The 14,348-nt window shown below is 36.0% G+C and overlaps 1 protein-coding gene and 1 long non-coding RNA gene across 2 annotated transcripts; one reads left to right on the forward strand and one right to left on the reverse strand.

The window, feature by feature from the left end:
• Positions 1-2,286: 2,286 nt before the first annotated feature.
• LOC121252011 (bark storage protein A-like) lies at positions 2,287-6,661 on the forward strand. Its single transcript, XM_041151458.1, has 5 exons — positions 2,287-2,619; positions 3,621-3,688; positions 3,988-4,143; positions 5,738-5,989; positions 6,217-6,661. Exons 1-5 carry the CDS (start codon positions 2,373-2,375, stop codon positions 6,544-6,546), a joined length of 1,053 nt encoding a protein of 350 aa, XP_041007392.1. The 5' UTR covers positions 2,287-2,372; the 3' UTR covers positions 6,547-6,661.
• Positions 4,428-14,348, reverse strand: LOC121252013. Its single transcript, XR_005938166.1, has 5 exons — positions 14,337-14,348; positions 10,389-10,390; positions 8,892-8,898; positions 7,440-7,447; positions 4,428-4,586 (listed from the first exon to the last, which is right to left on the reverse strand). It is a non-coding gene; the product is annotated as an uncharacterized LOC121252013 (long non-coding RNA).

Genomic DNA, 14,348 nt, shown 5'->3' on the forward strand with positions numbered 1-14,348 from the left:
TATTATGTGTTTTAATTAAACATATTTGAATATTTGTGACGATATCAATTCTTTCTCTTATGTGTAAAAAAAATAGTTGTCCTACGTGCTGAATCTGTGTCAGATCAAAATTTTTTAACAAGTGATGTTGACAATTTTTATACAAATTCTAAGTTAACGTTCAAGATATTTGAGAGATTTGGATCGCTAAAACGTTCTAGCTATTCCTCATCATCTAGGTATGCCTCCACCAAATCTTAAGCGTTAGACTAGGAAGCGAATCTTAAGATCGAGGAGTTAAATACAAGATAGCATGAGTTAGATGCTCAATTGGTGAAACAAGCAGACATGAAGATGCGCATGAAACAACAAAAATAACAACAAGAAGAGTTCAGGAAAGAGAGATGCAACTCCAAATGCAGATACTTATGTAACAGCTCAGGCCTCCAAGCAACTGATTTACATTATATGTACAGATTTTGAGATATATATCTGTACGAAGAATGCCAGTACTACTGTTTTATTTATTTAGTTTGCACTTATGAGATTACTTTTATGGATAATGAACAAATTGTAATATATTTTTTAAAATATTATGTATGTCTATTTGGTTTTTTATTATTGGGTAAAATTAAATAGTTACCATTCGAACGACCTAAAACCGTTTGAACAAAATCAATCAAACCATTTGAACATTGATACAGAACATTCGAATGTAATCGTTATTAAACGTTTGAACAACATTGAGATCCGTTCAAATGATAACATCAAACATGAAATCAACGTTCGAACGTCATCTCATAGCAAATCGTTCGATCGTATCATAGTCCGATTGAACGTTTTACTCAATACATTCAAACATATTTTACTATTCGACCATCAAATTTTGTGTTCGAATGTTTTCTCATGCCAATTTGGTCGAATAAACTAGTATCGATCGACCACTCATGAAGGACGCGTTCGAACATAATTGATGATCGAACATAATGTTTATACTGTTCGAACGTGATTGTGGGACGAAATTCAATCGTACAAAAAAAAAAGTTTCGTTTGAATACGATCAAACGGTTTTGCTCAATTTCATCCCAAAATACCTTTTGAAACAGTGTTATTGGAGCGATCTTGGCACAATTTTTTTATGTCCCAAGAAGTATTTTGGGACGAAATCACAATTTTTTGAAACAAAAATTTTTGTCCCCAAAAACTATTTCTATTGTAGTGACTTGTTATGGGACCCATTCAACTTTAAAAAAAAAAATAAATAACCAATAACTTCTAAAAACCATTAATGTGAAACGTTTTCACAAATGCAGGCACTGGGTGTGAAAAAAGTGCTTATAAATAAATTTTTTCTATTTATTATTTTTACGTGAATTATTGATGTTAGAAAATAGAATATAATAGAAAAAGAGATGGAGAAAGAGGAGGAGGGAGTGAGGCTACATCTTAATTATTATCATAAAGTGTTATTCAATTCATAATATATGTATCTATTTATAAGTAAATAAGGCCAGAAAAAGAATGAAAATATAATAAATCAACTATATATATACTAATTGATTTACACAATAAACTAAATATAGTAGGTAGTAAGTTATATTACAATATGACTTGACTTCTTGTGTGCCACATTATTTATTCCCTTAATCCTTCAAGAAAGAGAAAAAATAATTAAGTTGTTGCTTAATTATTATGTTATCTTGAATTGAGATGTATGAAAAATATATGAATCTAATAGACCTTTTTTCTCGTTTTGCTTTCTTTGGGTCAGTGAATTTCACAATAAATGCATCATCAGTTTGGACCACTTATTGTTTTCGTCGTCCTCCAATGCCAAACCATGACTTTATGTGTGTATGTAATATGTACGTGTCTACTCCATAACGAGTACCTTTTGGGCAAAAAGTCAACAGAAGTGCCAAACGGAAGAAAATGCCCAAGTCCTTAAGAGTTTAAATTTCTTACGCAGTACCATAATTTTGGACAAAATTAAAGACTGATCTTTCGTCTCATCCGGCCAACGTTTATCAAACAAGGAATAGGATATATCCTGTTAATTAGCTTCCAATAATTAATTAATGCAGCTAGCTAGGATGCATGCATGCATGTGTATCCGATCTTCCACGATTCCAGGCTCCAATAATTTATATACGCGTCATGTCTTATCTCCCATTCAATTGAATGTGTACTATTCAATCTTCTTCCTTCAATTCCATCGATGTCAAGAATATTATGCCAGCTTTTGGTGGCTTTTCTTAGGTTTTGACTTTTATACATGATATTATCCCAATTATGACTTCTTTATAAAGGGGTATGTTTCACACATCTCTCTCTCTCTCTGTGTAGCATTGAAAGGTTGAGATCTATCAGCTTTGGTGAGGTTTGTGGGAAAGATGGTGAGTCCCTTTAGGATGAAGTTGCCAAGTTTTGTAATGATATTAATGAATATTGTGGTTGTGGGGATTAGCATGAGCAAATCCTATGGAGCAATTAGCAATGATATAGGGAAAAAGATTGAAAGAATAAACAAGAGGGGTCCATACTTGGGTATTGTGGTGCCAAACTCCTACGAGATGAACCCTCTTCTCAACTCTTCCAGCTTTGTGGCCGATGGCGAGTTTCCCTTCTTGGATTTTTCAGGTAAATTAATAACATTTATATGTAATATGGATCATTTCTGTGTTCGTACGTACTTCTTAACTATTACCTGCTGATGAAGTTTCTTATTAATTTCATGTTTCAAAGCACTTGATCATTTGTCAGTATATATGTATTATATATATGGGTGTCAATGGGGTCTGGATCTAATAAAATGGGGCTATATATGCTTGTTATCTTTTTAATCACCGATAAATTAGCTTTTTTATATGTGTTCAATTGATGTTTGCAAGGGTACTGGTGGCCGGGAATCATGGAAAATATGTTTGAAATTTCAGATAATTTTTATCATTTTTTTGTGAAGATGATGGGATCTGTTCATGAGAAAATGTTGCAAGAACATTTCGTGAGTTGTATTTATTTTTTTGTGAAAGTAATTTTTGACTCTTATGTGTTTTTGTTGAGGAAACCTAGGGAACTAAAGACAAGAATTCTATTTAAAGAGATGATCGATGGATAAAAACTGATGAACAAGGAATTAAGGGAGTGTTTGGTTAATGAGATGAGTCAAAGAATCTGTAAATAATAGTGAAATAGTTTGTGAATAGTAGTGAAATAGTTTGAGTTAAGATATTTTATTGAGTTTTGGGAAATGAGAGAAAAAAAATTAAATACAAAATTATAGAGTTAAAATATTGTTTGAATATAATTTTTAATATTATTTTTGTTTTAGAACATTAAAAAGTTATATGGCTTTTTGTGTTTTGTTTGGGAGTTTAGGAAAATTGTAGTGAGTAAATGAAAAAGTTGAAGATTTAAAATTTAAAACTGTTTGTGTTTTAGTGATATTTGAGAAGGAAATTATGCAGAATTTTGAGATGAGATGAGATAATTTATATTTCCAAACAAGCCCTAAGTCTCATGCAGTGGAATTGACATTTTCCCTACTGAGAAAAAAAAGAGAACAATTGAGAAAAAAATATATGTCCCTTAATTTGGATTTAAATTGATTGACTCTTTATATACGCATGACTTGCTCAAAGGAAGAAGGTTTCGATTTGGAGAGCTGGGAAATCAAAAGGTTATAGTTGCTATGACAGGATTGGGCATGGTATGTATATGTGAAGTACTCGAGCTTTTCATTTTGTCGTAATATTTTGGAAAATAATTTGAACAGTCTTATGGTATGTAAGATCCGCATAGTTCATTTGAAAAAAAAAAAAAAGTCCAGCATTCTTAGGACACACCTGAAAAAAAAAAATCTATTTTTTCATAGTAGGACTGACTTTTTTTCAAATCGACAATGCGAGACTTATGCATTCTAAGATTATATTTAACATTACTCTAATATTTATACTAACCATCTATCGAATAATTAAGTGGCCCTACATGCATTTCTTCTTTGAGTAGCTTAATGCAGGAATAACCACACAATTACTGCTAAGTCTATTCAAAGTGAAAGGCATTGTGCATTATGGAATTGCTGGAAATGCAAACCCTGATCTCCAGATTGGAGATGTGACTATCCCCCAATATTGGGCTCATACAGGTCTCTGGAATTGGCAGGTACTTACTTGAATAATATTAGTACTTATGTTTGATTTTCTATCCATGTTGTTCTGTTGTGGCAATTAAGGAATTGGATAAGAAAATTATTTTCAATATTGATTTCACCATCTTCTTGTCAATTTGAACAAAGTATTAGTAGTAATGGAGAATCAACAAGCTTAAATGGTGCAAGGATCATAAGGCATATACACTTTACATCGAGTAAAATTTGAACTAGAAAGGAAATCACTTTTTTCTTTTTCTTTTTCTTTTTTTTTTTTATTTGGGAGAGGGGGGTATCGAATTCCAGACCTCTATTTTAAAGGCTGGAGTTATGTCAACCAAGCCACGTACCTTTACCTAGAAAGAAAATCACTTGCAAAGTACTTTTATTGCTTTCTTATCTTAAGTACTTATACGTGCAAATGACCACTATTACCTGAATGCTATATTTCTTACAACTTGAAATCCAAATATATATATTTTTTAAAACAATTAGTATCTTTGATAAAGTAGCAGTGTCATGTTGATTAGTTATAAAGTGGTTATATTAATATTATTATTCTTAAGTATTTAATTGGAAATTTTGAGAAATTATTTTTCAATTTATTTACATCCCAAATACTTTTACTTTTAAGCCACACAAAAGAAATCTTGTTGAAGCACTTGGTTTAAACACATAATTACTTAAGTCTCTAAAATATGGGGTCATAATATTGTTCTAGATACCTATTATCTCCTCCCTAATTAGTAGCTCTCATGTGTTATCTTGAATTGAACACCAATTAGTAACTTGAAATATGGTTCAAGAAACTTTATTTGGGTTCTAAAGTTGAGGCATGAATTCTAGAGGATTTAAATCCATTATCTAACACTTAATTTGCATTTAACTTCAAATAGACCTTAATAAGTACATGCCTTGCATATTAATTGCAAAATGCAAGAAACACACATAATTTACTTATTCCATCTGTGCATTGTAATGCAAGTGTTGAAGAAGACTGATTGGCAGTTCAATCCATCTTCTGACTGTTGGCTGAGAACAGTTACACCAGCATTAATTACCGACTTGTTTGTCCATGTAACATGCCAAAAATAATTTTCTTTGGTGAAGGCTACAATTATATATATATATATATATTATATATACATATATTTGTATAAAGTTGAGGCTGTTACAACATTATTATTCTGAATTGTGATTGAGTATAAGGTATGGGTCTCTATTTGAAAAATAATATTTACAGTCGTGGAGTGTGCAAATGCCGTTCAATCATTTTGAAAAACAGTGAGTAAATACAAGACGCATATATAAAAAAAATTAATTTTTTAATAATAGATTCTATTCTTTTTCAAAAAGATTGTGCGACGCTTGTACACTCCATCATTATATTTAGCGTTACTCTTTTTTTAAAGAACAAAATCTCCATCTAAATTCAATCCAAAGCATAAGATGCTAAATGCAAGGGGTGGGCGCTCCACCTCTCTCAACGCAACATTTTCTAGCTTCTAATTTTTATGGTTACAATTTATGCCTTGAGAGTAAATTAAATTAGCAACTCATCTTTTGTTCTGTATCCTTTCTTTTTTTTTCCTCTTGAAATGTAATTAGAGGAATGGAGATGGGCCTAATGATGAGTTAGCCTTGGAACCTACTGGAGATTACACTAGAAATATTGGTTACCTCAAATTTTCTGATTACAACAATGCAACTGAAAATGGGAAACCTATAGAGAATTTTCTGAACAATGTTTGGTATCAACCGGAAGAGATCTTCCCCATTTATGGAACTCCAGAAGTTAGACAGCATGCCTTCTGGGTTCCCGTGGACAAGGATTACTTCATAGCTGCAAAGAAACTCGAGGTAAGATAGCATTAGCATATATACAATCTGACCCTCATCCCCCGGCCCCCCGCCCGCCCAACCCACCCCACCCCACCACACACACATTTTTACTCGAATTGTCTACAATTCAAGCAAAGAATTTCAGAAGATCCTTATTCCTAACTCTAGTATCATAGCTAACTAGTGTTTCATGCAAAAGTTGATAGATTACAACAATAAATTCTGGATTCATATTCTGTAACCAGGGCTTGAAGTTGGGGAGTTGTGTCAACACAACTTGTCTGCCAAGAACACCAATGGTTGTGAGGGTAAAAAATGGAGTTAGTGCTAATGTTTTTGTGGACAATGGTGCCTATAGATCTTTCTTGAATACCAAATTTAATGTAACTGCAATTGATATGGAGAGTGCTGCAATTGCTTTGGTCTGTATTCAACAGAAGACACCTTTTATTGCAATCAGGGCTCTGTCTGACTTGGCTGGTGGCGGGTCTGATTTGTCAAATGAAGGCGACATCTTCTCTTCATTGGCTGCTCAAAATGCAGTTCATGCTGTAGTTGAATTCGTCACCCTATAGTTTTCATAGTTTTTTTTTTTTTTTTTTTTTCGTGAGAATGTCACATTCAAAACCTTCATTCGTGTTCCATTAATAATTGACTACAATAAAGAAATGTAGTCAACTTCTAATATAATAAACATTGATTTCATCCAAGGGATCCTCAGCTTTTCCACCACCCAAATGGCTCAAACTCCCCTGCCTTCCTTCATTGATCTAGTCTCCAAGGCTGAAAGTTTCAACCTTTTCCAGAAGTCCCTTGAATCTTCTGGTTCTTCACCTGCTGCTTTCACTGCCACAAATCGCGGTCACCATCGCTCCAATTCTAGACATCCTGCTCACCATCAACAGGGACGAGGATCCTCTTCAAACCGTGGCAATGGCCGTTCCCACCACGGGCCGGGACGTCGTCCACTGCGCTGCCAAATTTTTCGGCAAGAAGGGCACTATGCCGACAAGTGCAACCAAAGGTATACACGGGGAGGAGATGTTGTTGGCAACACAGCCCATCTCGCTGAGGCCTTTAACGCCTCTTGTTCTCTTCATGGGCAGGAGCCCAGTGATTGGTACCTGGACACAGGAGCTTCGGCCCATATGACACCGGACCTCTCCCACTTGGATCACGCAAGTAATTATACGGGTAAGGATCGTGTAATTGTTGGGAATGGTGCTTCCCTACCCATTACCCATACTGGTACACTCTCTCCTACCCCAACACGTAATTTATTGGATGTCCTAGTTGTTCCTCATCTAACCAAAAATCTCATGTCAATTAGTAAATTAACATCTGATTTTCCTCTCTCTGTTACATTTACTAATAACCTTTTCTCTATCCAGAATCTTCAAACGGGAAGGGTGGTGGCAACCGGTAAAAGAGATGGTGGCTTATATGTGCTGGAGCGCGGAAATTCAACTTTTATTTCTGTTCTTAAAAATAAGGCTCTTCATGCCTCATATGACTTATGGCATGCTCATCTTGGACATGTGAGCCATTCAGTTATTTCTTTTTTAAATAAAAATAGTCATCTCTATCTTACCTCATTATTGCCTTCTCCATCATTATATGACACATGTCAAATTGCAAAAAATCATTGCTTGCCTTACTCTCGTAATGAATGTCGTTCGTCTCATGTGTTGGATCTTATTCATTGCGATATTTGGGGTCCTTCCCCAGTTAAGTCAAATTTGGGATTTATTTATTATGTGTTATTCATTGATAATTATTCCCGTTTCACTTGGCTTTATCCTTTGAAATTAAAATCTGAATTTTATGACGTTTTTATTCATTTTCAACAATTTGTGGAAAATCAATATTCCACCTGCATCAAAATTTTTCAAAGTGATGGTGGTGTTGAGTTTACAAGCAATCGCTTCAAAGCACACCTTAGCACCTCGGGTATTCACCATAAACTCTCTTGCCCATATACACCCGCCCAAAATGGTCGCGCTGAACGAAAACACCAACATGTGACCGAAACAGAACTGGCACTCCTTTTCCATTCCCATCTTTCTCCTCGTTTTTGGGTTGATGCCTTCAGCACTGCAGCTTACATCATCAACCGTTTGCCCACACCGCTTCTTGGAGGTATGTCTCCCTTTGAGCTTCTCTATGGTTCCTCACCAAATTATGAGAATTTTCATCCTTTTAGTTGTCGTGTTTATCCTTGTTTGCGTGATTATATGTCTCACAAATTTTCTCCTCGCAGCATCCCTTGCATTTTTCTAGGATATAGCCCTGCCCATAAAGGATTTCGCTGCCTTGATCCCACTACCTCTAAGCTTTATATCAACCGCCATGCCCAATTTGATGAAAACCATTTTCCCTTCAGAGATAGCTCTCAAGCTCAGCCCCCTTCCTCTCTTCATTTTTCTAATTTCCTTGAACCAAGCATGCCAAATACCGACCCACCTCCACTGTCTCCTTTGCACCATTCTCCACATATTACTCCATTCAGATCTAACTCGTGTGTTATTTGTGCTGACCCAGTGGACGAGTCCTTGCAGGTTATTGACTCTCTTGTAGGCCCCTCTTCACCGCCTTAGGAGCCTCGCCCATCTCATATTGATTCTGATGTTACTCCTGCTCCAGCTCCTCTGTTGGGTTCCCATCCTATGGTCATACGAGCTAAAACTGGCAATTTCAAGACTCATCATCCGGCGAACCTCAGTGTTTTGGGATCCTCTGGACTTCTCTCTACTCTTCTTGCCTCTACTGAGCCTAAAGGATTCAAGTCTGCTACTAAGAATCCTGCATGGCTTGTGGCCATGGATGAAGAAGTTCAAGCTTTGCAACACAATCGCACCTAGGTTCTGGTCTCTCGACCTGCCAACACCAATATTGTCGGTTCCAAATGGGTGTTTCGGACCAAATATCTGCCTGACGGATCCATTGAGCACCTCAAGGCTTGTCTCATGGCCAAAGGCTAAACTCAGGTACCTGGTCTTAATTACACTGATACTTTCAGTCCTGTTATTAAGGCTACTACTATTCGTGTTGTGCTCTCTCTTGCTGTCACCAACAGGTGGCCCCTCTGCCAACTTGATGTGAAAAATGCATTTCTCAATGTCACTCTCACTGAACATGTCTATATGGAACAGCCCCTAGGTACATTGATCCTCGGTACCCGAATCATGTCTGTCAGTTGAAGAAAGCTCTCTATGGCCTCAAACAAGCACTTCGTGCCTGGTTTCAGCGTTTCACTTCCTTTCTTCTCACTCTTGGGTCTTCTTGCAACCGTGTAGATACTTCTCTCTTTATTTTTCATCAGCAGTCTGACACTATCTATCTGCTCCTGTATGTTGATGATATTATCATTACTGGCAACAACTCTTCTCTTCTTGACAGCTTCGCTCGCAAGCTTAATTCTGAGTTTGCCACCAAGGATTTGGGGTCTCTCAACTACTTTCTTGGTTTGGAAGCTACTTACACTACTGATGGTCTCTTCATCAGTCAGCTGAAATATGCCTGGGATATTCTGACTCGAGCATAGTTACTTGACAGCAAGCATGTTCCCACTCCTATGGTCGTCTCTCAGCATCTAACTGGTGATGGTCCTGCTTTCTCAGACCCTACTCTCTACAGATCTCTAGTCGGTGCCCTTCAGTACTTAACCATCACTCGCCCTGACATTGTTCATTCTGTTAACTCTGTCAGTCAGTTTCTGCATGCCCCTACTACAGATCACTTTCTTGCTGTCAAGCGCATCTTACGTTATGTCAAGGGCACACTTCACTTTGGTCTTACTTTTTGCCCTTCTGCTGCCTCTGGTGCCCTCGTTGCCTACTCTGATCCTGACTGGGCTGGCTGTCCCGACACTCGCCGTTCCACCTCTGGCTACTTTATTTATCTTGGTGATAATCTGGTTTCTTGGAGTGCTAAGAAGCAACCCACTGTTTCCCATTCCAGCTGTGAATCTGAGTATCGCGCTCTTGCAACCACTACTGCTGAACTTCTTTGGCTCACCCATCTACTTCATGATCTCAAGGTTACTATTTCACTGACGCCTATCCTCTTATGTGACAACAAAAGTGCGATCTTCTTAAGTTCCAATCCCGTTTCCCATAAACGGGCCAAACATGTTGAATTAGATTATCATTTTCTTCGGGAACTTATTGTTGCTGGCAAATTTCGCACTCAATATGTGTCCTCTCATCTACAGGTTGCCGACCTCTTCACCAAAAGTGTTTCTCGCACTCTCTTCGAATTCTTTCGTACCAAGCTTCATGTCCGTTCAAATCCGACGCTCAGCTTGCGAGGGGGTGTCAAGGCTACGTTACCAACGTAATCCTCGGCTTGATCTATTGTCCTTAATCTTAGGAGATTTAATTGTGCAGATCAATTCTTTCCATTTCTATTGTAATACGTCTTTATACCTTGATTTGTAATTATTCCAATTGATAATATATATAGAAGAAATACTCACCACGATTATGGTGGTGACTTTGCTCAAACATTTACATATATCCCCTCCCCCCCCCCTTCCCCATCAGCTCAGTAACTTCTTGAGTGTTAGTGGAAAAAAAAAATCTTGTCCGAAGATAAGAATTTCAAATGAGAAAAAATCAGCCCATAAAGTAAGCTTGGACTGGTTTGGATGGTAAAATATCTCATTCCAACACATCTCATATCATCTCATCCCATCTCAATATTCAACCACCACAAATACAAACAATTTTCAATTTCAAATTTTTTACTTTTTCATCTAATTATTACCTAATTATTACAACTTTCTCAAACTTCCAAACAAAATATAAAAAATAACTCAACTTTTTTAAATTCTAAAATAAAAATTATATTCTAATAATGTTTTTACTCAACTTTTTCTCTTTCCTTTTCCAAAACTCCATAAAATATATTAACTCAAACAATTTTATTACTATTAAATCATTTTACTATTATTTACAGATTATTTCATCTCATATTATCTCATTATTAAAACGAGGCCTTAGTATTATTCCGTCGTTGCCCCCAAGGATTGTCATCCCCAAGAGAAAAAGGTGGCAATCTTGTCTATTTCAAAATAAATTAAACCTAAGCCATCCCATTAAAATTAAGAAGCTGGTTCGACTCAAAATGAACAAGAAAAGAACATTGTGATTTATTATTATTTTAACAATAATCTTTGTTCACCTTTCATGCTATTAATAAACTTATAAACCCCTTAGCCTTTTTTTAGTAAACTTATAAGCCCCTCAATGCATAATAGGAATAAATAAGGAGATAGAGAATCACCTTGCCTCAATCCTCTACTATAGGCCCTTTTAATTAAGATAGAGAAAGTGGCATTTTGCACACACTACATAATCTGATTGGTCCATTTATTCTCAAAACCCATCTTATGTATAATAAATTCTAAAAAATCTAATTTTACCCTATCATAGGCTTTGTTCATGTCCAATTTCTGATACATATATCATTTCTTCCTAACTTTTTTCCGCCTCAAGCAATGTATAAGCTCATAAGCAACAAGTACATTATCAATTATGAGTCTCCTAGGTACAAATGCACTTTAGGAATCCAAAATAATACAAGAAAGAACTTGTTTCAGTCTATTGGGAATCAATTTTGACATAAGCTTATAGGTCACATTGCAAAGATTAATAGGTTAGAAATCTGCCACTTTCAAAAGGGATTTCTTTTTGGGATCAGTGTTATGCAAGTATGGTTCAGAGAATTTGGAAACTCACCAATATTCAAGGCTTGCAAGACTGTTGCAGTGACTAGTTTGCCAACAATATGCTAGAACCTTTAAAAGAAGATTGGGCCCATGCCATCGGGTCTAGGAGCTTTTGTAGGATTCATTTGTTTTAGTGCCACAATCACCCATTCCTCAATGTATGCCTTTGACAGCTTCTCATTCATGAGACTAGTAACTTTCCTTGACAGATCCTCCAAGAAATCCATAGAACCTCTCTGATTAGAAGCTGTGAAGAGAGATTAAAAATAATCCAGGACAATTTTATCTCTATTCTCTCCTTGCAATTCCCCAGATTCATCTTGTAACTTCTGTATCATATTCTTCATTTTCCTTTTAGAGGCTTTTGTTTGAAAGAACTTTGAATTTCGATTATGTGGCACTCCTAGCTCTTGCTTGGGATTGGATGGTAATTGAAATGCTGGGACATGTAACTAAATGCTACACACCTCTCGTACATGACAGATAATATGTTATGCACCTAAGTATACTAGCAGTATGCAATAACATAGCAGTAGAAAAATAGTAAAAGTCGGATATTCTAAGCAATGCGATAAGCAATTGCAATGCACATGGCACTGTACTAACATAATATCTCAACATTGTACAAACACCATAAACATGTATCATAAAAATCTCAAAAGCATAGAATATAGTTTAAATCTCCCAAAACACGGGACCGCCTCCAAACATTGTTCCTTAAAAGTTTGAGATCTAAACCAATGGTTTTTTATTTCTTTCTTCTTTTTCCAGAAAATAACTTAAGATCCCGTTTTCTTCATCACTATTGTCCTACCAAGAGACAGAAACTAGAAGACCCCATGGGATTGCTGAGGCTCGGGCGATGTCAAACCTAAGTCCTTTGACGTTGCCTTTGCGTCAGTAGAGGCCTTCGAGGCTCTCTCTAGATAAGTAGACAGTTGGTCCATATTCCACCAAAATTTCAGATTCTTGGATGGTTGATAAATCGTAACATCGATCTTGGTCTTGCTAATACTAGTAGGATCTCCCTGAGAAGCTTAGCCGTGTGTTTTAATGCGTCAGTAGTATAGTCATGACGAGCCTGAACAGTATACTCGTCCTCTATCAAGGAACCATCTAGGTTCATATCTCTTGGGAGTCTGGGGTACCTATAACAACTTCTACCATTTTGGTTGGATAATGGTAGTGAAAATTACCACAATGAGATTTCAAGAAATATCTACAAGTAATCACACAACATACAATAGTTAGCACAAGCATACAAAAGGTATATCATGAAATGCGTGTATAGACATGTATTTGATAAATGGCTTGACCATTTTCGAAAGACTTATAACATAGATTTTAACTTTTCAAAAAAACTTTTTCACTTTCTTATTCACGTGATCTTAATCAGAACTTGCCTTATTAGAACATATTACAAGATTTGTATCGAGTGATTCTTATCATATCATGAGATTTTCATCAAGTGATCTATAACATATGAGCTCTTATCCTTGTTCAGAGGGTGGACACAACACGGTTCCCCTTTGCACCTCGTGTTCCTACTAGTTACCGCACTATCAACGGTCTGTGCACCATGATGAACACGTCATAAACAAAGATTCATATTAACTCGACCTTATTTCGTCGGGTTACATACCATATGCACCCACTACCAGTAGGCTCTTCCTCGCTCCGACATTCTTTGAAAATAATCAATTTGAGGCTCGTCGACTTTACTTTGTCGACCTAGGCGTTACCATTTTATTCGTAAGCATTTCAAAGTGAACAGAGGAGTTCCACTAGGACATTCTCCCGCCCTAGCACTTAGAGTCGTGATAAAACCTTTACACCCTTTTCTTTGAAAATATTTTTCTCTAAATGCATGTGACATAAGACTTAAGACATGCGTACTTACACTTGACATATGATATATGAAATGTTGTGCTTGAAATAACCAAGCGTAACATGTTCAATTCATGGCATGATAACATAAATCATATGAGATATCAAAACACATACATGGAATTATGAAAATGGGCCTTGGCCAAAACATGTAGGTGCAAAAACATGAAAAATCATCACTTAAACATGCTTCTTCTTCATACATATTTGCTTAGAACTCAAAGCATGACTAAATGAAACATAAAATCATGGTACTTGGCCAAGATCCGAAACTTCTAAGACATGGTATAGCCGAACCATCAAGTATCACAAATCAATCACAATGTTTTCCTTAAAATCGAAATATGCTAAGAACATTTCTTGCCATTTTCCTCTTAAACCAAAATATATCATTCATGTAATATTCATATCTTCATTCATGTAATATTCATATTTCAAGATCACATAAGCATATTCAAACAAACAAACAAGAGATAGCAAACAAAGCAAACATATTGATGAAAGGATTTACACAAATATATACAAATATTAACCAAGAGTAAGTTGAGTGCATACTTACAAAAAATCACGCAAGGAAATACTAGCAATCTATAAATCCAAATGTGCTTCATTAGAAAGTGTTTAGAAAAATCCTATTTCGTGTTCTTGAGTGTGTGAGGATTTCTTGGGCATCACTTGATCTTAAACCATTCGGCCTTTAAGGTTTTAAGGTCAAAAGTCCCCTTCATCTCACTCGTGTAGTAAAACAAAACTTGAAAC

This window comes from Juglans microcarpa x Juglans regia, chromosome 2S (genome assembly GCF_004785595.1).
Source record: "Juglans microcarpa x Juglans regia isolate MS1-56 chromosome 2S, Jm3101_v1.0, whole genome shotgun sequence".
Classification (NCBI taxonomy): Eukaryota; Viridiplantae; Streptophyta; class Magnoliopsida; order Fagales; family Juglandaceae; genus Juglans; species Juglans microcarpa x Juglans regia.

What these genes read in the sequence shown, in the direction of transcription:
- LOC121252011 (XM_041151458.1), top strand. Translation starts at nt 2,373, where the DNA reads ATGGTGAGTCCCTTTAGGATGAAGTTGCCAAGTTTTGTAATGATATTA. An exon ending in TCCCTTCTTGGATTTTTCAG is followed by an intron (nt 2,620 to 3,620) that starts GTAAATTAATAA and finishes ACTTGCTCAAAG; the next exon opens with GAAGAAGGTTTCGATTTGGA. An exon ending in TAGCTGCAAAGAAACTCGAG is followed by an intron (nt 5,990 to 6,216) that starts GTAAGATAGCAT and finishes TTCTGTAACCAG; the next exon opens with GGCTTGAAGTTGGGGAGTTG.